At 43.6% G+C, this 22,122-nt stretch overlaps 1 protein-coding gene across 3 annotated transcripts; it reads left to right on the top strand.

The window, feature by feature from the left end:
- The first annotated feature begins 213 nt into the window (after positions 1–213).
- ical1 (islet cell autoantigen 1-like) lies at positions 214–15,863 on the top strand. 3 transcript variants are annotated; one of them, XM_084051636.1, is made up of 15 exons: positions 214–326; positions 2,658–2,686; positions 2,901–3,075; positions 7,156–7,228; positions 7,833–7,956; positions 8,103–8,301; positions 9,274–9,399; positions 10,717–10,815; positions 11,244–11,332; positions 11,970–12,007; positions 12,147–12,194; positions 12,999–13,202; positions 13,883–14,206; positions 15,022–15,123; positions 15,431–15,863. In XM_084051636.1, exons 2-15 carry the CDS (start codon positions 2,679–2,681, stop codon positions 15,544–15,546), a joined length of 1,725 nt encoding a protein of 574 aa, XP_083907762.1. In that variant the 5' UTR covers positions 214–326; positions 2,658–2,678; the 3' UTR covers positions 15,547–15,863. The 3 variants fall into 3 exon arrangements, with proteins under 3 accessions (XP_083907762.1, XP_083907761.1, XP_083907763.1); XM_084051635.1 differs by having other exon boundaries at positions 12,999–13,217; XM_084051637.1 differs by lacking the exon at positions 12,999–13,202.
- The last annotated feature ends 6,259 nt before the right edge of the window (positions 15,864–22,122 follow it).

Here is a 22,122-nt window from a genome sequence, read left to right as displayed (position 1 = left end):
ACAATATTTGCCTCTGATATGTAGTGGAGTAGAAGTAAAAATATTGACAATTGGAAATACTCCAGTTAAGTAAAAGTACCTCAAAATTGTACTTAGTTACTTAAGTTTACACCACTGACTGACTCTAAATAATGCATTCTGGCGTCATCGTGTAAGAACAGCACCACCACGTGGCAGAGGAAGGTAACAGCTGCTTTGCATATCCTGTTTCTGCTCTGAGTCAGTCAGATCAGATGATGATGATGATGGTTCTGTAGAGGAGGCTAGCAGCTTCTTCACCTGCTGGATGTAGATGCTCCCGACACAAGAGGACTGACCTAACCAAGGTAGAGTCCAAAAATCTACTTTTAAAAATCCAGCTAAAAGACATTAACTGAGAGGAATGTGTGGGGTTGAAGTCATTGTTTTTCCTTTAACGTTAGCTCTGTGGGGGCAGCTAACCTGCTGCTAGCACCACGTAGCATCTGAGAAAACCTGCCCTCAAGGTGGATTTCTTTTAGTTATGTTTGTGTTTTGTGGGTTGATCTCGGCTGATGTCGGTACGTTTTTTACGATCAAACAGACCCTGTGTTCGATACAAGTGTCAGACATGAATGATAAGCCCTTTAACAAGGGTTTGATGTGTAACTGAACACCTGCTAGGCAGCCAGCTGCTTGTGTGTGTCTCACACACAGACATTAAAATGTCCCTCAGGTGTCTGATTCTCTAACAACATTAAAGCTCTGCTTTGGAGCTTTTGATTGAAACCTTTATTTCAGGGAAATCCATTGAGACCAGGGTCTCTTTTTACAATGGCGCCCTGTCTACAAAAGGAACATTTACAACAAGGATTTTACAGACATTTAATAGACAAGGTACAAATATAATAACCAAATATTACACCAAGCAGGTGCATAGGCCTATGCCTTCTTCCAATATAAGGTCAGCTAAAATCGTTTAAAATAGCAAAAGAAACAAGGACATAATCAACGTTTCTTGACATTCATTCCATATACTGTATATATGGAGCATATACACTGAAGGCTCTATCTCCCAGCTTAGTACTGGTTGTAGGCACCTTCAGCATAACCTTATCTTGAGATCCATCTGGTACCACCATGACTTGATGTACCCTGCTTCTGTCCCTCTGTGTCATCATGAGTCATGACATGCCTTTTAGCTAACTGGAAACAGCTGTCGCGTTTTGGCCCTTTGTGTTGCATCTGTCCTGCTGCTGCTGCCCATGGAGCTCCCTGCAACTGTGGTCAGGTCACTGCCTGTAACATGCTAGAAATCAGTGGTTCTCAGGCTTTTTAATGTCAACGACCCCCCCCACGGCCATGGACCCCATAACTCAGAGGGATACAGGATATTTGGGCACTACTAGGGACATCTGGGCACCTCAATGTAAAATTGGCTATTTTGTCCAAAATGTAAAAATGATATATATAATATTTAATGTAAAGTATACATTATGTGAACATGCACGGTACATCATTATCAGACTTAATTTTATCCTTACTGGATATACAGGTTTTGTAGCAATTGTAGAAATATTAGACCTTAATTGTAAGCATGTTCTAATCATGTATACTTTACTTTACTTAAGACAATCTTTCAAATATTGTACTTTTTAACAACAAAATAGACAATTTTACATTGAGGTGCCCAGATGTCCCTGGTGCCCACCTATCCTGTTACCACTCAGAGAGTGTGTAAATGGACCAGTAAGGGTTCCATTTGCACACTTTCTGAGTTACAGACCCGTAATGGGCCATTTGGTTCCTCAATATCAATCCTTTAGCTGGGGACCCCCTGCCCTGCGACCCCCTCAAGGACCCATCCCTGGACCCCACTTTGAGAACCAGGGCTAAGTCAAGTTAATTAATTATTATGCAGGCTAAATGTAATATAAAATAGGTGTCATGTCTGAGCTGGCCCCTGTCTAGCTTGATGCTTCACTTTGTCATGTAGTGTTCATTGATTGATTGATTTGTACATTTAAGTTGCATACAATATAGGCTATAAATCAACACCTAGGATAACACGGTATCATAAAACACCTATTTCCAATGTGGCACTCTTATAATACTAAACAAGTCTAATTGGCAAGGCAACAGGGGAAAGAAATGGAATAAATTAACACTGAAATAAATAATCAGCTCCTGTTATAGTATACAACAACAAAAAAAGTCCCTTTTTAATTGCATTAAAACGTTTTTTTTTCCATAAATGTTTACACAATTTACATGATGATTTAAAAAACTTTTGAAAACCTGTTTAAATTGAGTTTGTTTAAAACCATTCCAGAGACAAATACCTGTATAATTAAATAACTTTTACCAAAACCTTTATCACATACATTTGACTTGCTCTTGCTTCTTATTATTGATGAGAAATCAATCACATATTGTCAATTTATTGTGTGATTTGTTTATGTATTGTGTTGTTGTTTGTTAATGTATTGTGTGATTTCTGTGTCCTTATGGCTGTTTGGGGCAAAATAAATTCCCGCAAGGTCTAATAAAGAATCTATCTATCAAGTTAACAATGCACTTTGAATAGTCAGGGGTGTAGTGTTGAGGGCCATGTAATGCCTTCATTCTACTGTATTCTTCACGTCTTGCATGCACTGGTCTTTTAATTATTTAATTTTTTTTGTGTGTGTCTGTTGCAGAGCGGACAGGAATATTAGAAGATGGACGGGTATGTACAGTTGTATAAAGCCACTATATATTATGAAACATTCTGCATATTATAAAGCCTGTAGTGTAGACAGACCTGTCAGGACTGTTAAGTCAGTGTTTCTAATCCCCCCCATCCCATTAGAAGTTCAGAAAGTCACCCTCTTTTGGAGGGCCCCCTGCCCTGACAACTCAGTGCTGTGTCACTGACTAAGCCGTGTCCGCTCTGACAACAGGTTCGCGGGGGACATGCTGAGCGGCGGCCGGGCCTTGCTGGGCGAGGACAGCTCGGTGATGGCCCGCATGCAGAAGAAGTTCTGGAAAACCAAGCAGGTGCTGATCAAAGCCACGGGCAAGAAGGAGGACGAGTACGTTGTCGCTTCAGATGCTGATCTGGACGCCAAGCTGGAGGTAAACGCTAAGAGGGTGATATTTTTGCATCAACCACTTTCAACCTGCATCCCTAGCATCCCTGTTTTCGGGCATGTCATAGGTAAAAATGTTGAAAATGTAAAAAAAAATGCGAAAATATTACCTGTATAAGCTCACAACGTGTTGTGATGCATGCGACGCATTGTGAGCTTGTACTGTAGATCAGCTATTTCTGCTAATCATCATACGACAAAGTATGTAGGGCTTAAGAGGTTAAATAGGTCTTAACATACCCTATGATAACCAGCTGTAAAACATGGCATATGAGTTGGGGTTGGAATACTCGTATCCAAGGGGTGTCTGAGTGGCGTAGAGATTAAAAAAACACTTGCCAACCAACCACCGCAGAATTCAGGTAATCTGGGGCAAGTTTTGCTCCAGGAAGTAACGTAGTCAGTCCTTTCTTTTGACGGCTTTCACTGCTTGGGCTTAGTGAGAAAGAATGATGTTAGGTGAAGAATCAGATTCAGTTTGATTTGTCACACCACAGTTGAACAGGTGTTATTGTATTGATTGACAAGAGACAGGATAGAGGTAGAGTGAGAGCAGAGAGAAAGAGATAGAAAACTGGTTAAAGTAGAAAAATAAAGATGTGTACGTACGGATAGCGTATGTAAAGGTAGATATATACTGTACAATAAAGATGTATATGTACGGATAGCGTATGTTAAGGTAGATATATACTGTACATTATATTTTAGAATGTTAGCAGCATATGCTGGTGTGTACATGTTATTTTGAAACATTAGCATCATACCCAGGTGGAGAAAAAAAGTAGCAGCAGGTACAATGTTCCTTAAAGGACGACTTCACCGCTTTTCAACCTATCTTCATATAATTGGTCCTCACTAATACTCATGATGAAAATGGTACCATTTCTTTCTACTCGGCCTGTGTCTCATAGGAGGACTGTGGACAGTTCAGAAACCGTCTACCAGTGACATCATCGTTAGGCATGATTATTTTTTCCAACAAGATTTCACATTTTTTATTTAGATTTTTATTAACACGAGAACAATGGCTTCTTTTATTGCATTGCAACTTTCCAGGAATAGAAAGCCTGCAGTTTCTATTAGCTTGGATTCCCCATTGATGATGTCACTGGTAGACGGGACTCTGAACTGTCCACAGCCCTCCTCTGAGACACAGACCAAGTAGAAAAAATTGTACCATTTTATCATGAGTATTAGTGAGGACCAATTATAAGAAGATAGGTTGAAAAGCGGTGAAGTCGTCCTTTAAGGTGCTGTTTCAAAGACCAGTTTGTGCAGCAAGGTAAAATAAAACCCGCACATTTCACATGGTTAAAAACCACCTCAGGCAGGTGGTGTTCATGCCTTGTTCAACAGTCTGATGGTAGCCAGTTGATGTTGACTTACTTGAGATTAATTTTTAGGTACATAAAATGAACACAGTATTGTTGACCTGAGTCGCATCGCGACACGTTGTGAGCTTTTTATGCAACACCATCTTATGACAAAGTATGAAATAGGCCATAAGTGGTTAATAAAGCTGGTGTTTTGTACAAGTAAAAACAAAAAAGAAATATATATGCCCCCTCTCTCTCTTTCCCAGTCACGGCTCTTGTGTCTCAGAGTCAGTAAAACGAGAGAATCATCAACATTTTTTTTTCTGTAGTGGCAGAACCTTGTTAGTGTTTCATTGTCGCTGGCGGCGAGGCGGGCCGGTCCTGTGAGACGGAGGGCCCGGTTACTGTTACACACAGCTGCTGGAGATGGACTGAGAGAGCCTTGTTCACTGAGGACCAAAGACCTTATTCTGTCAGCCTACTTTCATTGTCCCTCACACATAACCCCCCCCCCCCCCCCCTCTCGCCCCCCTCCCATGAGGCAGAGAGCCAGAGAGGAGAAGTAGAAGGAGAGGGGAAATGGAGGCTCCAAGTGAGCGTGAGAAAAGAGTCACAGAATAGAGAGAGCGGTCGCAGAGGTGTCACACATCTAGACATTTAAAAATGAATGAAAGAAAACAACGTCCTCTTGATGTATTTTATATTTTTTTGCACCAGGTCAGGGAAATGGCTGCTGCAGCAGCTACTGCTGTGTCCATTTGTCACCTTCTCCTGTGTCTGTTATTGACGTTATTGTGAATCAGCCCTCTCCGGAACAGCGACGCAATAAAACCGCCGCAGTGTGTTGGATTTAGGCTAACCGCTTGAGTACCCTGATGGTAATGCACTGAGGCACAAAACTAACTTTTCTCTGCTACTACAGTTTATGACAGGACAGCAAATACAATCCAGGCATATACTGTATGTATGTGAGTTCTGTGTATGTTCTTTATGAAATGCTTTCATTCACAGGGAACAGAGAAATGATGATGATAAAAAAAAAACATCACAGTGCACCTTCATCAGGGTGCAATGAAGTAAATTCACCCAATCACCCAATGGCCACCATCGTTATTGCGGCCCCAAAATTCATTCGTCATTTTCACTATTTCACCAGCTTTATCTTCAGAAGAGAATGGTAGCCCAAGAATGGGTGCAATAGAAGCAGCAGGTAGAGTTGACGAACCACAGCTCAAATTGACGAGCATTTGGCAGCTAGCCAATTCTTGGCTTGTTTGCCAAATTTGGGTGGAATTTCCCCTCTGAAAACACGAGGAAGGGGAACTCGGAAACTTGGCAACAACTGTGAGAAGTGTCCATTTATAATATGTGTCCAGTGTGAAATAACAGGGTCTGTAGCCAGTGAGCCATGTCAAATCAGAGGTCTGTTGCAGCTTTGCTGGTCACAGATGTTAGGCTCCTGTATCCTGGAAGTCTGGGCTAAAGAGGCCACCAGTTACCCTTTAAGTTAATCAGTAACTACCTACTGTAAATGTGTCCCTGAACCACTGCTTCTCTCCTCAGCTCTAATGCCCAATTTCTGCTCCATTGTACGATGGTGTCCCGCGGCAAAAATAGATCAAGGAGCTCACCGTGACGTGCGGTGGTCTTGCCAAACATAGCGTGGAAACTGTGAGGAGCTAGACAAAGTGATTATGGCACACTTGTGTGTCAAATGAGCTTGAATTAGATTTCTGAACACCTGTACTGTAAAATAGACAATCTCTTTTCTTTTTGAGTTGAGCAATGCTATTCTGACATGGACTAATCATTTATGTAGGCACTGTTTTACACTGTTAAAACTCACAATTCATAAGACACATGGACAAGATGCAAGAGCAAAACTATATGGTCCAGACTTTTCCTAAGGTCTGTAAAAACACTTGAGCAGCAAAGAGTTTATATAGGTTGTGAAAACCGTGTGCTGAGTGTCTCACTTTATAGTCCATGCCAGGTCTAGGACTAAATTGCAATCAGCAGCACAGCAGATAAGGTTATGGAGGCAAAACAAATAGTGAGTGAGACGTTAAGTGGTCATTGTAATTGCAGCAGTAGAGATAATGGCTTCACCTCACCTCACAGTAGGCCCCTCTCTGCGTGTTCTCATCAGCAGAGGCAAAAATAGAGCAGACAAGAGGCCCATGCTCTGAATCAGAAATGGACTGTAATTGTTCTAAAATGGCGTTTTGAAAATCAGGTTTGGGGTGTAAATGAAGGTTTGCATAAAGAGGACAGTATGTGGAATGTCAGTGTACCCTGTTGTATAACCGTGCACACTTCACACATACAGTGAGCAGTGGTGCGTTAAAGCTCAAATCTGTCCCTCACTAAGCAAGCGGTCGGCTCTAAAAGTCTTAACCGACCCTTTGCATGTACATCAGCTTTTTCCCCTCTTCCAATCAGACGACAGCAGCACAGGAGAGACCGGGTCTCAGATTCTGTGTTGCCATGACCACCGTATGGGAGGGGGGGGTTAGACAGGCTGATGTCTCATCTGTTGCACTCAGCCTCATCCCATCCAGTGCACGACAGACAGACAGACAGACAGACAGACAGATGAAGAGAGATAATTATAAATAATAATGCGAGGCACGGTCTGTACCAGAACTCTGCCCTCTACGCTAATGTACGCTGTACAGTACGCTATCCAACTCTGTGTGTGTGTGTGTGTGTGTGTGTGTGTGTGTGTGTGTGTGTGTGTGTGTCATCAGTTCTTCCGCTCGGTCCAGTGCACGTGCACGGAGCTGCTGAAGGTGATTGAGAAGTACCAACAGAGAATCACACGTGAGTGACACACACGATGACACGCAGCTCATAGTTTAGGAAAACCATCAGCTGGTCAGGTTGCTATTCATACTCCCATCGATATTCATATCCACCTGTTTGAATACAAAACATACTAAATAACTCCATTATTAGGCGCAGCATTTCTCTGCAGCAAGGCTATAGGCCCGGGTTTGAAAACACGAGGCTCTTTGCTGCCATGTCATCCCCCCTCCTGTATCCCCTCCCTTCCTGTCTCTCTCACTGTCTCTATCAGAAATAAAGCAGAAATGCCACACACAGGGTCCAGCTCCCAGGAGTTGGACCCAGACACATACAAACAGCTGGAGAAGTGGGGTCCGGGGACCCCCAGGGGTCCTTGAGGGGGTTCCAGGCGGTCCCCAGCAAAATTATTGATAGTTAACCAAATGGACCCTTAGGGTTGTAACTCTGTGAACTCTTGTGTACAAATGCGGGTCCATTTTGTTCCATTTGTACACTGTCAGAGTTATGGGGGTCACGACTACGGCCATATATGGTATATCAAATTGGGGGTCCTTGAAATTAAAAAGGTTTGAGGAACCACTGATCTAATCATCCAGTAAGCCTGTGTCTCTGTCCTCAGATCTGTCCCAGGAGGAGAATGAGCTGGGTCTGTTCCTGCGCTTCCAGGCTGAACACGACCGCACCAAGGCAGGCAATATGATGGACGCCACCAGCAGGGCCCTGTGTTCCTCGGCTAAGCAGAGGTCAGAACGGAAGGGGAACTCATTGTTATTATTTTTGCTCCAGCTGTTCTGTTTTTGCTGTCATTTTTAGATGTAAGGGTCCTTGGTTCCATTGGTTCACTCTCAGAGTTATAGGACTGGGAATTGGTACTGTGTCCACGTTGCAGGCTGGCCCTGTGTCCTCCACTGCAGCGCATGTACCAGGAGGTGGAGACGTTCAGGCGGCGGGCCATCGCCGACACCCTGCTGACCGTGGAACGCATGGAGAAGTCTCGCACCGAGTACCGAGGGGCCCTGCTCTGGATGAAGGACGCCTCCCAGGAGCTGGACCCAGACACATACAAACAGCTGGAGAAGTTCCGCAAGGTCAGAGAGAGAGAGGGGCGCATATTGTTTGTGTGTGTGTGTGTGTGTGTGTGTGTGTGTGTGTGTGTGTGTGTGTGTGTGTGTGTGTGTGTGTGTGTGTGTGTGTGTGTGTGTGTGTGTGTGTGTGTGTGTGTGTGTGTGTGTGTGTGTGTGTGTGTGTGTGTGTGTGTGTGGATGGATGAGTGGCTTGGGTGCATGTGTGTTCATGCAGTTGTGGACTTATTAAAGTACCTCTGAAAAATGTCCTCTGAAAAGAATACTGTGTGTGTGTGTTTCGTTTCATAAGTGCCTACCGTTGCAGATTTTGATTTATTACGCATGAAACCCACTTAGCGCACAACCTTACGTGCACGGACCCTGCTTTTCTTCAGCTCCATGTAGCCGTTCTCACTGGCTGTTTTCCCCCCCCCGCTCTGTGTGGGAAAAAAGGTCTGTCCGTGTGCATCCTCCTTGAAATGCACTGTATATAGGATGACCAGATGTCCCACTGTGGCCGGGTGTGGCGAGAACAGTCGCACTCAAACCTACGCGCACAATAAAGGGTGTATGCAACAAATCTTTTGTGGATTTGGTGTGTAAAAATACCTGAAAGCATGACTCTATGGTATGGTAGTTCTGCTGCTACCAGGACAAGCTGAATCATGTCATATTATAATGTATTCTAAGTACTAAAAGTGATTTAGACCGGGAACCCCTACATGTAACTATACCTTTCGATCCGGGAACCTCTTTTGGGGTTCTTGTTGCTATGTACCGTACAGTGTATAGCAACATAATATGTTTTCACAAAAAAAAAAAGTTTTTGTATTTAGAAGGCGTTTTTAGAATCGGCCTCAGTCTAGATGGGTTAAATTTAAAGGTTACATATAAACAACCATAATAACAGTATAGTATAATTCTTCCTCAACATGAAACCTAAAATGTCATGGGTATATATTTGAATGTGCGTGTGTTGATGTGCGTGTGCTTAAGGTCCAAGCCCAGGTGAGGGGAACGAAGGGGCAGTTTGAGAAGCTGAAGAACGACGTGTGTCAGAAGGTGGACATGCTTGGAGCGAGCCGGTGCAACATGCTGTCCCACTCCCTCTGCACCTACCAGGTCTGTGTGAGGCTTCATTGATGATACTTGAAATATCCATCCTTTTTTTGTGCTGCTGGTTCATGTGTTTGTGTGACTAATTAACCCATTAAATCCAGGAACGCATCTGTCTGTGTCATTTTAGATTTCTTTGACTATTCAAAAATAGCATAGATCTGCTATTTTTGGAAAAATCTTGAAAATTATTTTGTGCAAATCTTGGAATATATATATTTTTAAAGCGAACATTTGTCAAATATTTTATTCCAGGGACCTCCAGAAGCAAAGATTTGAGTTACAAATGTTTGCTTTAGAAAATATATATTAAAAGATTTGCACTAATGTTCAAGAGTTTAAAAAAATTGCAGATCTACAAGCTCATAGCACGGCACTCGCGCTATGAGCTTGAATAGCCAAAGTGTAAAATAATGGTTATCTAAAATGACACAGATGCGTTCCCAGTCTTAATGGGTTAAAATAACTAAAATAGCTACCAAATGATATTCAGGGTTTTGGCTGACCTATCTCAAGCAAGTTCCATGTCTCTGCAATTAGACTTTCATAAGTGAGTAACCGTGGGAACAAACGGTTCCAGAGCCATGTGGTCCATTAGGTCAGGTGCCCATCTCCTGTTTCCATAACATGCTTGATGTACAGTCCCTGGACATGATGCCAGTATGTCGCAGGAGCTTGCCCCTAATCCAACCCTTGATGCTAAGTGCCAAGCAGGGAGACATTGGGTTCCATTTTTATAGTCTTCGGAATGACTCTGCCGGGGATTGAACCCGACCTCCCAGTCTCAGGCGGACACTCTGACCACAAGGCCATTGAGCTAGTTTGATTTTCATAATGTACTGAAATTAATGCAATCCTACAGCTTACTTGAAAATCAAACAAACCATGGTATGCTTTGGAAAATGCTTGGCAGTAATATCAAGTATACTGTCAGTCATAGTCAATGGACCAAAACAAGCCAGACCACCGGTATGGTGTTTTAACCACTTAACCCTCTATTCTTAGTGAAACGGACCTGAGTTACAACTGTGCTTGGTCTGCTCTTATCTCCTTCTACACCGAATCTCTTCGCCAGAAATGGCAGATCTACACGCTCACAATGCGTGGTGCTGCAACACATTTTGAGCTTGTTAGATCAGCTGTTTCTGACAAATGTTCCCCCCCAGAGTTGGGTTTCAAGTGACATTTGCTTATGGAAATATAATATGTCAAAGGCGTATTTTGGGTAACATTATACAGTGAACAATCAATATAAACGTTATCAATCAAAAAGAGTTTGTTCACACGGTGTTGTGTATGATTATGTGTGTGTTCACTGTTCAGACCACTCTGCTGACGTTCTGGGAGAAGACGGCCCACGCCATGTCAGGAATCCATCTGGCCTTCCAGGGACACATCTCCTACCAGTTCACCACACTGAAGGTACAACCCTGTGTGTGTGTGTGTGTGTGTGTGTGTGTGTGTGTGTGTGTGTGTGTGTGTGTGTGTGTGTGTGTGTGTGTGTGTGTGTGTGTGTGTGTGTGTGTGTGTGTGTGTGTGTGTGTGTGTGTGTGTGTAGGGGGGGGGGGGGTGGAAGAGAGGAGGGATGGGCTGAGTGAAGCCACAAAGGAAAGGAAGAAAGATAGGTGGGAAGGGTAGGAGGGAAGTTAGGAAAGGAGATAAGGAAAGAGGTTGTTTGGGAGGAAAGGCGATCAGGGAGGATAGGTGTTTTGAAGGAAATGAACTAAAGTAAGAATAGCTGGTTAGGAAGTAAGAGGTAAAGGAAGATGTATTGCAATGGCTAATACGTCTCTCTGTCTGTCTCTCTCTCTCTCTCTCTCTGTCTGTCTGTCTGTCTGTCTGTCTGTCAGGAGCTGAGGGACCCTCTGGAAGAATTAACAGAGATGCAGACAAAAAAACGTGATGAGAAGGAGAAGTCCACACAGAGCCCCACAGACAAGTGAGCGAGCACACACACACACACACACACACACACACACACACACACACACACACACACACACACACACACACACACACACACACACACGTGTCCCATTATCAGTTATACGCTTGTGTATGTCAGGCTTTGTTCGTGCACTCTTACCCAGAGCGACTTACAGAGTGCAACGTTGGAGGAAGCACTAAATGGTAAATGAATACGAGTACAAAGAACTGGGATTACAAGTAAGGCAACATGCCTAGCTCGATCTATATAGTCTATGAGACGGAAGTGTTATACTAAAACAATAAGCCCCAACAATAAGAGGCCATTGTTTACTTTAGAACAGATAAAGGGAGATAAGATAGAAAGGAAAGTCATCTGCCTGGGCCAGTGAGAGACTCAAAACATCATTCCAAAGCATGGTAGTTTCATGTAAATGCATTGTCATACGTGAAAAAGGTTTATAGTTTTTCTTTTTGAACTCTCCTCCCTCTCTCTCTTTCTTTCTTTCTTTCTTTCTTTCTATTCAAATTTACTTTATTGGCATGACAAGCATTCTCATATTGCCAAAGCATTCATGACATACGGTATGATCTCTCTATCTCTCTCTCCCTCTCTCACTCACTCTCTCTGTACGTCCTCCACCCCTTAGTCTGGTGTCCCTGGATGAGGACAAGCTATCAGAAACTGGTATGTACTGCCCACTGCAGGTTGAAATATGGAATGAAAAGTCCTGGGTGTGTTGTGTTTTATATTACCAGAGCTGCGACTCATTTACCCTGTTGCTTGTGCCATGCCCATGTACTGTATGGTTGTTTCCTCTACACAGGCCCAGCCCACAGTGCTGATTTACAGAGCCAAGGCAGTCTGGATAGCGGTAAGCATGCATGTTTGTTCTGCTAGGTGGCGGAAGTGTGAGGCCCTTCAGATACGAGTTTATCTATTTGTGTTTGAAGTCTTCGAAAGCCAGTACTTGTCCAAACAGTTCATGTGTGTCAAAAGTAACCCTGAAACTCCACTGGCAAGGTAATGGAACCAGAGAGTCTTCACTCCGTCACAGTTTCACTATTCAAGAGGGGGTTATTTAACAATAAACTCAATTTTCACATAATTTTGGACCATTACCTCAACCAAGTTTCTCTCCCCAGCCCCAATATTTGTGAAATCAGACTTTGATTAACAATTCTATATATTCTAATTTCTATATATAATGTGAACAGGTGCATTTACTGGCAGATGTCACAGCCGTCTTTGTTGTAGCTTTTCACCCTCCTGTTCCTATTGGCCAGGGTTAGTGTTTTGTTCCCCCATTTTCAAGGATTCCGGTCATATTAATTTGCCATTATTAGTGTCATTAAAGGACATTAGTGCATATACATGCTTCACAGATAGCCTGGCTAACGACTAAGCGACTCTGGACTGAATCCAGCTGACTGTGACACTGGACAGCAGAAAGATGAAAGCTCTGGTCCAAAAGAAAAGTGTTTAATCAAGCCACAATTCAGCCCAAACAAAACATACAGTGGTTTATCTGTTTTATGAGGAAGATTTATTAGCTTGTGTGATGCATATTAATTTGATTACACTCCCACCACGGAGACGGTGTAGCTTGGCTGTTACTATAAACGGATTGAACGCTAATCTAGCACACTCCTGGGCTAACTCCATCTCTGTACCCCAGCCCTGTACGACCTAAGTGGACCGTTCAACCCGGAGGGCAGCAACGATGACTTTATGCTCATGGCCTGTGACCTGCCCCAGCCAAGTCTCTCTCTCCAGCTCCAGCCCCGGTCTCCTCCCCAGGCCGAGGATCCGGACACACTGTCGTGGGGCTTTGGAGAGTTCCAGTCCGCTCCTCCTCCTTCGCAGCTGCCCGCTGTCACCGGTAACGAGGCTGGCTGTATGGTCACAAGCACTCGATTCAGTGCCCTTAATTCTCTCCTCTAGCAGGCTTCTTTCCTTTCTCCCTTTAAAACTGGCACACTGGGTTCTCTGAGCTTGTTGATCTCTTTCTGTCTTAGACATAATGAAAAGGCTTCTCTCCTTCAGCTGACCTACAGCTATATACCGTAGATCCATGCTTCAGCCCAGGAAGCTGCAGTCTCGTGGGACAAATCTCAGATCTTTTAATTCCCTCCAGAGCTGAACTTCTCTTCTCTTGGCATGGAGAATAGCTAACTCTTTTCTGAGTCTGCTCTCTCTCTCTCCGAGAGAATCTACCTTTCCTCAGATCTGTTAATTCCCTCCAGTGCTGCAGTTCTCTTCTCCTGGCATGAAGGAGAATAACAAACTCTTTTCTTAAGTCTCCTCTCTTGTTCAGAGAATCTACCCTTTTCTCAGATCTGTAATTCCCTCCAGTGCTGCACTGCTCTCCTCCTGGCATGAAGAATAACTAACTATTTTCTGAGTTTCCTCTCTCTTCCAGAGAATCTGCCTTTCCTCGGTTCAGACTTCGACCTTTTTCTGTGTCTATTTTACCAGCTGTGTTTCTTACAAGTTTGCCTCTTGCTTGTTTACAAACCACTCCCTCTCTCTCTCTCCCCCCCACCCCCTCCACTCCTTCAGGCGGAGACCTCCTCTCCAGCGCTCCGTCCTGCCCTCAGTCGTCGGGAGGCGTGTACGGGGAGGGTGAGAGGGGAGACTTGAACTTCCTCAAAGACCTCCTCAGCCCCGGAGCGGGCGGGGGAGCCGACGAGTTCAGCAGGGAGTGGCAGGACGCCTTCGGGCTCTTCGACCAGCCCAGCTCCCCCAGCCCCGCTCCTCCGCCGGCTGCAGGGCCGGCCGCCACCACCGCTCTATCCGGACCCGGGGCCCAGCGGCCGTCCCAGCCCCCGAGTCCCACGGGCTTCCTGCCCTCCCAGCTCCTAGACCACAGCCTCAGCTCCACAGGTCAGTGCGAAATGAACCTCCTCCCTCCCCCTTTTATTTACTGCAACACAGGCTGCAGCCATGTCATATTGTAAAGAGTATATCGTTGCTGGACCTCTTATGTCCATTTTCTAACTTTTGTGTGTTTTCGTCAATTAACGCCCTACTTGATCACACTACAGCGTCACACAAAAGCATCAGATCCACACGCTCGAAACTCGGAGCGAAGAGATGCGTTTTGAGCTTGTAGATCTGCTACTTTTGCTGCTTTTGAATCCTGAAAAGTAATGTTTTTGCTGTTAAATAGCAATATATTCTGATAGTAATCATTGCTGTAGAAGTAACAGGGGTCTCCCTGTCTCTCCACAGAAAATACATTTTCAGGTCAGGTTACCAATTTTATCCAATCAGGAGATTACAGGATACACAGACATACAGGATGAACAAATTTGGAAATGGAACTCTATACAATTGTGTGGGGAGGTGGGGAGACCCCTGTTATTGTAAAAAACATTATAGCAATGATCACTATCTTAACACATTGAACGCCAGACGCGTAGATCTACGCGAACCGATTTAAAGCCGCAGTGTGCCAGTCGCGTAGACCTACGCGACTCGCATTTCCCATGTTAAATCGAAAAAGTGCACTTTCCGGAATTTTTTTCGACCCATTTCCGGTTCCGGGGAGATTTAACCTTTTCACTTTTTATTTAATTGTTTTATTTTACCCAAAAATATCACTTACACTACCTTCAACCCTGTGTGGCGATGATGTCAGCTTGTATCAAGGGAGTGTGTGTGTGTTAATGGTTTAATGTTGGTGGTCCAAATCCCAGGTTGGGCCACGCCACCCATGTTCCAAGCCCCGCCTCTACAACCCCCTCCCCCCACCGGCCAGACCCAATCAGCACAGGCTGCTCCCAGTTCAACAGCCAATGGTAAGACGGATGCTTCGTGATTACTGGGCATGTTTATGTTTGTTATCAGTACCTGGTCAAACTATTGTAAACAAAAACTCTTTTTTTTGTTTCACAATAAACAAAACAAATGTTTAAATATAATTTACAGGCCATATTACTCCAGTAAGTTTGTTAAGTATCTAATAAGAGAAGATAAAACTTGAAACTCTCGGAGGGGAAACGTGTTCATTTAATTATCATGGTAGATAAGATTGATCTATTGGTCGTCATGTCTTGTGTGTGTGTGTGTGTGTGTGTGTGTGTGTGTGTGTGTGTGTTTGTGCAGCTCCTAAAGGTGTGTCCAGGGACATGTCAGCCTGGTTCAACCTGTTCGCTGATCTGGACCCCCTGTCCAACCCCGACGCCATCGGCCGCTCTGAGGACGAACTGCTCAACGCCTGAGGCAGAGCTGGCTAGTGTGTGTGTGAGTGTGTGTGTGTGTGTGTTAACACAGTGCACTTTCTCGAGTGTGCAACGTGAGATTTTTTTGGGTTTCAACCGTGCAAGTAAATGAACACACCCAAACACTAATACATTATGCACACGTGTACATACAAGCACGCACGCCTAACATCCTACATTCATACACAACCATGTAAACGTACTACTACACATACATACATTTACACTCACACACACTAACTCGCCCACCAAACACACACACACACACACACACACACACACACACACACACACACACACACACACACACACACACACACACCTCCATTTATGTTCCATTGACAGATGAAATGGAAGACACTGGAATTGAACTCCTGACACATTTGTAAAGGAAGCAGAACACTAGTTTCCAGCGGTCCAGAGATGCTCGCTTTACAGCATCGACAATGACTGTCGGCTCAACCCAACGGAGCCGCAAAAAAAAAAAAACTTCTGTCTGCGTAACGCAGCCGAAACCCTATGGGTTCTTTACTCGTCTTTACTCGTCCCATGCCTCTGCTTGGCAGAGGAAGAATGAAAGAGCGGCCCGATCTCTTGTCTTTTGGAGTGTGTCTGCGTATCCGTGTTTTTAAGCTGTGTTTGTTTGCGTTTGGGCGTGCGTTTGTTTGCCGTGTCTTGAATGTCTGCACCTTCTAAGGGACCTGGGATGAAGGACGGATCACAGTCTTAGAGTATCTCTACTTAAAAGCTTTGTTGTTGTTTAAATGCTAATATATTGTAATACTTAACCATGTGAACCCTAGCGCCCCTCTTGTCATAATGGGTGATCATTTGGCAAACAACAGCAGATCTACAAGCTCTACAAACTTGTAGGCCTTGTAGATAGGCAATGTTTGGTGGAAGAGATTTGGTGTAGAGCAGTGGTTCTCAAAGTGGAGTACAGGGACCCTCAGGGTTCCTTGAGCGGGTTCCATTAACACACAGAGTTATGGGGGTCCTTGTAATTAAAGAGAACCACTGCTGTAAAGGGGGAGAAATGTGTGAGCCCAGGACAGACCCTTGGGGTACCCCGGTCACTGAAGTATATAGGGTTTAAGTGGTTAATGACCGCCCTCTAATGAAGAATAGTACATAATAATGAGATGTATCGTACTGTATCTGACCCCCTCTATAACCAGGGTATGTATTCACTTGACAGCGGGCCCGTATATGCACACTATAATGGTATGGCCCCTCATGCATAGATGCTGCTGGGAGCGCAAGTTCATAGTATGCACAAATGTCTACTCCACCAGAGAGCTGAGCAAACCTGGCTGCAAAACAGTGCTGCTGTGACTGAAACAGCTTTTATTGCATACAGCAAATATTCAGCATCCTGTTATAGGTTATTTTTTGGTGCCTGGAAATTTGGGTAAAAGCAGGAAATGCTCAAATTAGCGAGATGCCACCGAAATCTCTGTATGCCGTTGTCCTTGTGGAAAATGTTGAACTAATTTGAATCCAGGACACAGGAATATTAATGATAACTGGCTACTTTCACCCTGTCTTCCCATGTGATTTTACTATGTTATACTCAACCCTGGAACCCAAGCTAGAGCCAATATCAGACTCCATTAATATCACTATTTATGAAAATGTCCAAATATCTATTTTTGTTGAGCACTACACTGGGCAGAAAAAAAAACAATTACTGTAAAACATATCTAATATCTATTTTAAGTGTGCTGTATTTTCCAAATGTACAGAAGGATTTTTGGGATATATTGATGGTATTGTATTATGAGAGATGTTTTGACACTGGAGAACTGTGTTACCATGCCACGTATTTCTTGCTTTATTATCGAATAACTCGTATCACTGGATTTTTATGGGTCAGAGTTCTGTAAAGGGATTTGTCGGGTGCAGGTTCTCTTTGATGATTTGTTTTGTTCGATGAGGAGAGACTGTCGTCTGTCTGTCATATTTATATCTTATTTACTCTGCAGTCCAACTGAAATGGAGAAACTGAAATTATTTTGAAGTATTTCTCCTTGGCTGGCGGAAGATAACCAAGTAGTCATTCCAATCCCTATATCGTCTCTGTTGGGTGGAAACCTCATACTGTATGTCCAAAACTGTTACTTTTCAGGATTCAAATAAAACGATGTTAATAGCAGATCGACAAGCTCAAAACACTTCGCTTTGTGTCGCGTTTAGAGCTTGTAGATTTGCTACTTTTGTGTGACGCTGTAGTATGAACAGATAAGGCATTAATTTACGGAAAAACACAAAAAGTTAAAATATCAACGATACAGATTTGGATTCTCTTCACCATTTTCTTTTCTTTTCTTTGATTGTTTAATGAAAAATAAGCTAAGTCGGGTCCCTCATCCTGATGCTTCAGTACTGGAGCACAAGCCAGTGTACACATGTAGTGGTGGTCGTCTTGTGGATTCAGTTTAAACTACCTAACCAATCCGGTATTGCTAAGAACATCAACTGAGATTCCATTCTTTGTTCGCATCCATTCAAAGTTTGTTCTTTGCACGTGAAACTTTCTAACCTATCACACCACAAAATATAGGATCTGCTTTACTGCAATGATTACAACCATTACCAACGTAATCAAACCCGTTACAGCCCCAAAATACAGAAAATAGTTTTATCGGTTGTCTAGTGTTTCTATCAAGAGCTGAGTAAATCACATAGTAGAGATAGAGAATACATATTAACATGTCTGCACTGCTATTTTATGTTTTATTTTGTTGGTGGTGGGGCTACCTAGTTCTTTACGTTTGTATCACTGATTGGGCCTTTACGCAGGAGTGAACAACTGTACACTCACTGTTAACTGTACATTGACTGTCATTTTAGACTCATCCCATCTCTATGGCAAGAATGTGTTTAGTGATCTTGGTTTCTCAAAGGCACTTTATCACCACTAGTGATCATTTACAGCTACTTGTGGATTTTTTTGTTTTTGTGTATCCGATTACACAGGATAAAAATGATATTAGTGCAAACCAACTGGTCATGTTGTAAATTAGCATCAGCATATTCCAGCTATCACAGAATTTTAGCCTGATATTTGGGTTCAAATGCAACACTCAACTATGAGATCGGTGTGATTGATGGTGTTAACGTGCTCTTGGGAAACTCTTTTACACCACAGATGGTGTCACATAAGGGAAACACTGTATTTTATAAGAGCTGTTTATTATAATGTCTGCTATCGGGGAATGTACCCCCTATGACTGCTTTATTTGTCTTTATCATATTTTGCTGTGACACATGGACTCCAATAGCCTTTTTACTAAGTTCCCTCTTGGAGCTGACAATGGGATTGTTGATGCTGGAGGTGAACGGAAACAGTACCTGCACTGGCCTGCAGGCGGCGCAAGAGCCAAGGAAATTCTACCGCATCACATGAGGATACAGTTAAATCTCTTTTCTTAACATGTATAAGAAACTGAATGTATTTCAGGCAGTCACAAATGCTTTGTTTTATTCAACTATGCCTTTATTTCACTCTAGGAATTTCATGAAAACTGGCAGTTCAGTTTTCCAATAAACTGGACAAGTAAACAAAGATTTTCGATTCATATTGTCAAGAGAATTATCTTCACTAGTCTGGGGAGGAAAAGGGCTCATCACATCACAGCAGGCTTCATTGTCTTATATTAAATTGTCATAATACACGATAAATTTAGCAAATTCCATCCTGTTTGTTGAATCTGCCAATTTAATTTACTGTACATTGAATATCCTTCATACTATTCTATACTTCTACTTTGCTACAGGCTTGTATCATAACTTAACATTTCCATTTTTAAAAGCTACATAGATAGAAATCGCTTCCCTCTCTTTCTGGTATAGATTTGTTAGTTGGTTATATTTTCCATACATTTGTCACTATCAACTACGACCTGAGATGGGCAATGGAATATATATTTTAGTATTTGTTTAAAATTCTTCAAAAGACCCAATTACACTCCTCAAACCAAGCCCCATAAATAAGAAACGTTATTATTCACAATAATGAGACATGTAATAAGTCACAGTACTTAAGAGGGGAGGGGAGTTATGGTACAGTTTTCGACTTGGTCTGAATACATATCTGTCAGCCGGCAATGCAAACACACAGCGTGCCTCCATTATTTACATACCCAGTACATTCCTGTTCCACTGAAGCAGGCACATTCAAGTAGTAATGACACATATACAGCAAGGTGGGCCGGAACATAGAGAGGTTCTACCAGAACCAAGACTACACGGAAAACCATCCATTGAATTTTTGTTATTGACACAGCTGAGCTTACAGTACCTGTAGGGCAGTGGTTCTCAACATTTTTCATGTCAATGACCCCCAAATTGATCATGTATGTAGCCGCAGAACCCCATCTGAAAAGATTTTGTGCCAGAAGATTTGTGTTGTGAAAAGGTTTTTCAAAAATGATTCACAATTTTCGGGAAATGTTTCAAAAACATTGCAGATCTAGCTTTCGCAACACAGCTTATTGCTTGTGTGCTTCAGCACACTGGCTCAAATGTTCCTCAATTTGCTGGGGATCCCCTGGAACCCCTTCAATGACCCCTGGGGGTACCCAGACCCCACTTTGAGAAGGCATCACAGGGCATCTGAAATGACATAAGAGCTAAAACTCCACCCATCTGGCACTTCTTGTAGGATATACACTACCAATTGCTCTCAGGTTCTATTTAATCCATGGGTGTGGTTCACACTACCACCCAGGGTTGGGAATTTATCCATCCCCGTAGTTTACAGTGTGGTCTTGGCCGTGGGGAGGATGGGGGTTTCGCCCATAGATATATACACGTAGATACCACATTGGCTGCTGCTAATCATTAGAGCTATGCATCACCGCGGTCACCATATTACGAGAGTGGCAAGCCGTGCCTCCAAATGTATGTATGCCCCATGTAGCAGGAGATCTCTCCACAATTCAAACCATCATATTCCCAACCAATTTTCAAGCGGTTGTTACAAATGTCAGACATGTAGTTCCGCTATGATATAGGAGACTTGGGTTAAATTAACGTGGGTTTTCATACCAAAACATCTCCCGTAGATGGTAATGTTAAAAAACAGAAAAGTTAACTTTTAGTCTCAGGTGACGTATGCACAACTCAGGCATATTTCCTGAAACCGCCCTGCTTAATAATATGGGTGCGGCGTTGACGTTGATGTAGCCCAGTGGCCAATTCGGCGTCTATGGATTTATGTCTATGGTTTCGCCTCTCTAAGCTCGGGCCCTTCTCCGACCGGAGGGGCCACATCCTGGGTGAATGTGGCCCCTCGGAAACGCACACAGACACGTCACAACAACACTAGCTGAGCAAACACAGAGGAGTAAATCGGCTTTACTGCATAACGGAAAGAAAGGTCCTCAGAGAAGCAAAGGAAAGGGCAGGGGGCTTATGGGGGAAGGAGGCGCGATGTGATGAGGAAGATGACAAAGATAGGGGAGGAAGGCTGAGAAGTTGTGGGCGGTGGGAGAGGGAAACAGAGAGAGAGAGAGAGAGAGAGAGAGGTAATACGCTGTTCAGGAAGGGAAGCAGACACAGGGTCAAACACGCTGCACATATCATAGCCCACGTACGCCCTTGTAGAAACACACACTCCCGCCTAATAGGTGGGGGTGTGTCTAAGCAGCTAGCATCGCTACGCTACCAGTAGGCCTATTTGTCAACACTGTCTGAATGGCAGTGTGGCCACTTGTGTGAAAGTTACCCTAACAGACATCATGACATGCTAACGAACGTACTGTACAAAATCAAACAGTTAAAATTTGGTTCATAATAGTTCGTAATAGTTGTGTCCGGACTGGAACGGAATGTATGAGTTGTGTTGTTTTGTCCTTTTATAATGTGTCTTCACCGACCGTGGGTGGCGCCTCACAGCGTCACCGAGGGTCCTTCGCTCGTTGTAACATTCAGATTGTTAAGCAGACATTTGGCTGCAACACTTTTGAGCGTCTGTAGCGCATGTTTAAAAACTAGAGATAATAATGTATCAGCTATTTCACAGTGACACACTCGGGAGAAGGCAGCCATTGACCCCGCCTCTCTGTGTGGATCTACCAGCTCTCCACAGCGCAAAGTTCATTCATGCTCCACTGAAAAAACACTGGGACATAATGTGAGCTCAGCGCCAGAGACAGCTTGGGGAAACTGAGGCCACGTTTACACGGTAACGGTCAGAACAGAAAACGACAAAGTACCGTTGCGTTCTCACTTTTACGCAACAGTGATTGAAAACGCTGTAGTGTGCGTGCCAGGTGGCTAGGTGTGACGCGCTGCTAGATAGACCAGTCACGCATGCGTAGAACCACTTCCGTTCTACTTCCTACTGTACTTCCTAGCTGTTTGTTTACACCAAGGTATATATGGCATACGTGGCGTGAGCCATGACGTCACACGTTTTGCGGTTTCCCCCGTATTGCCTGTTTACATGGAGACGCAAGGCGGAGCGTTTTCAAAGATTTCCACTCTGGAAGGGGGTTTCAACCCCGATAACGCTGTTGCCGTCAAAACGGAAGGCACATCTGATATTTTATTTTGCCGTTTTCTCTAGAG

Source organism: Gymnoscopelus microlampas, assembly GCF_963454915.1.
Source record: "Gymnoscopelus microlampas genome assembly, chromosome: 24".
NCBI lineage: Eukaryota > Metazoa > Chordata > Actinopteri > Myctophiformes > Myctophidae > Gymnoscopelus > Gymnoscopelus microlampas.
The sequence above is the reverse complement of the archived record's forward strand: the minus strand, read 5'-3'. Positions and strand labels throughout refer to the sequence as shown.

Bases quoted from the DNA above. Each gene is read 5' to 3' on its own strand.
- ical1 (XM_084051635.1), top strand. The intron at 3,076-7,155 runs GTAAACGCTAAG...GTGTGTCATCAG, and splicing joins ATCTGGACGCCAAGCTGGAG to TTCTTCCGCTCGGTCCAGTG. The intron at 8,302-9,273 runs GTCAGAGAGAGA...CGTGTGCTTAAG, and splicing joins AGCTGGAGAAGTTCCGCAAG to GTCCAAGCCCAGGTGAGGGG.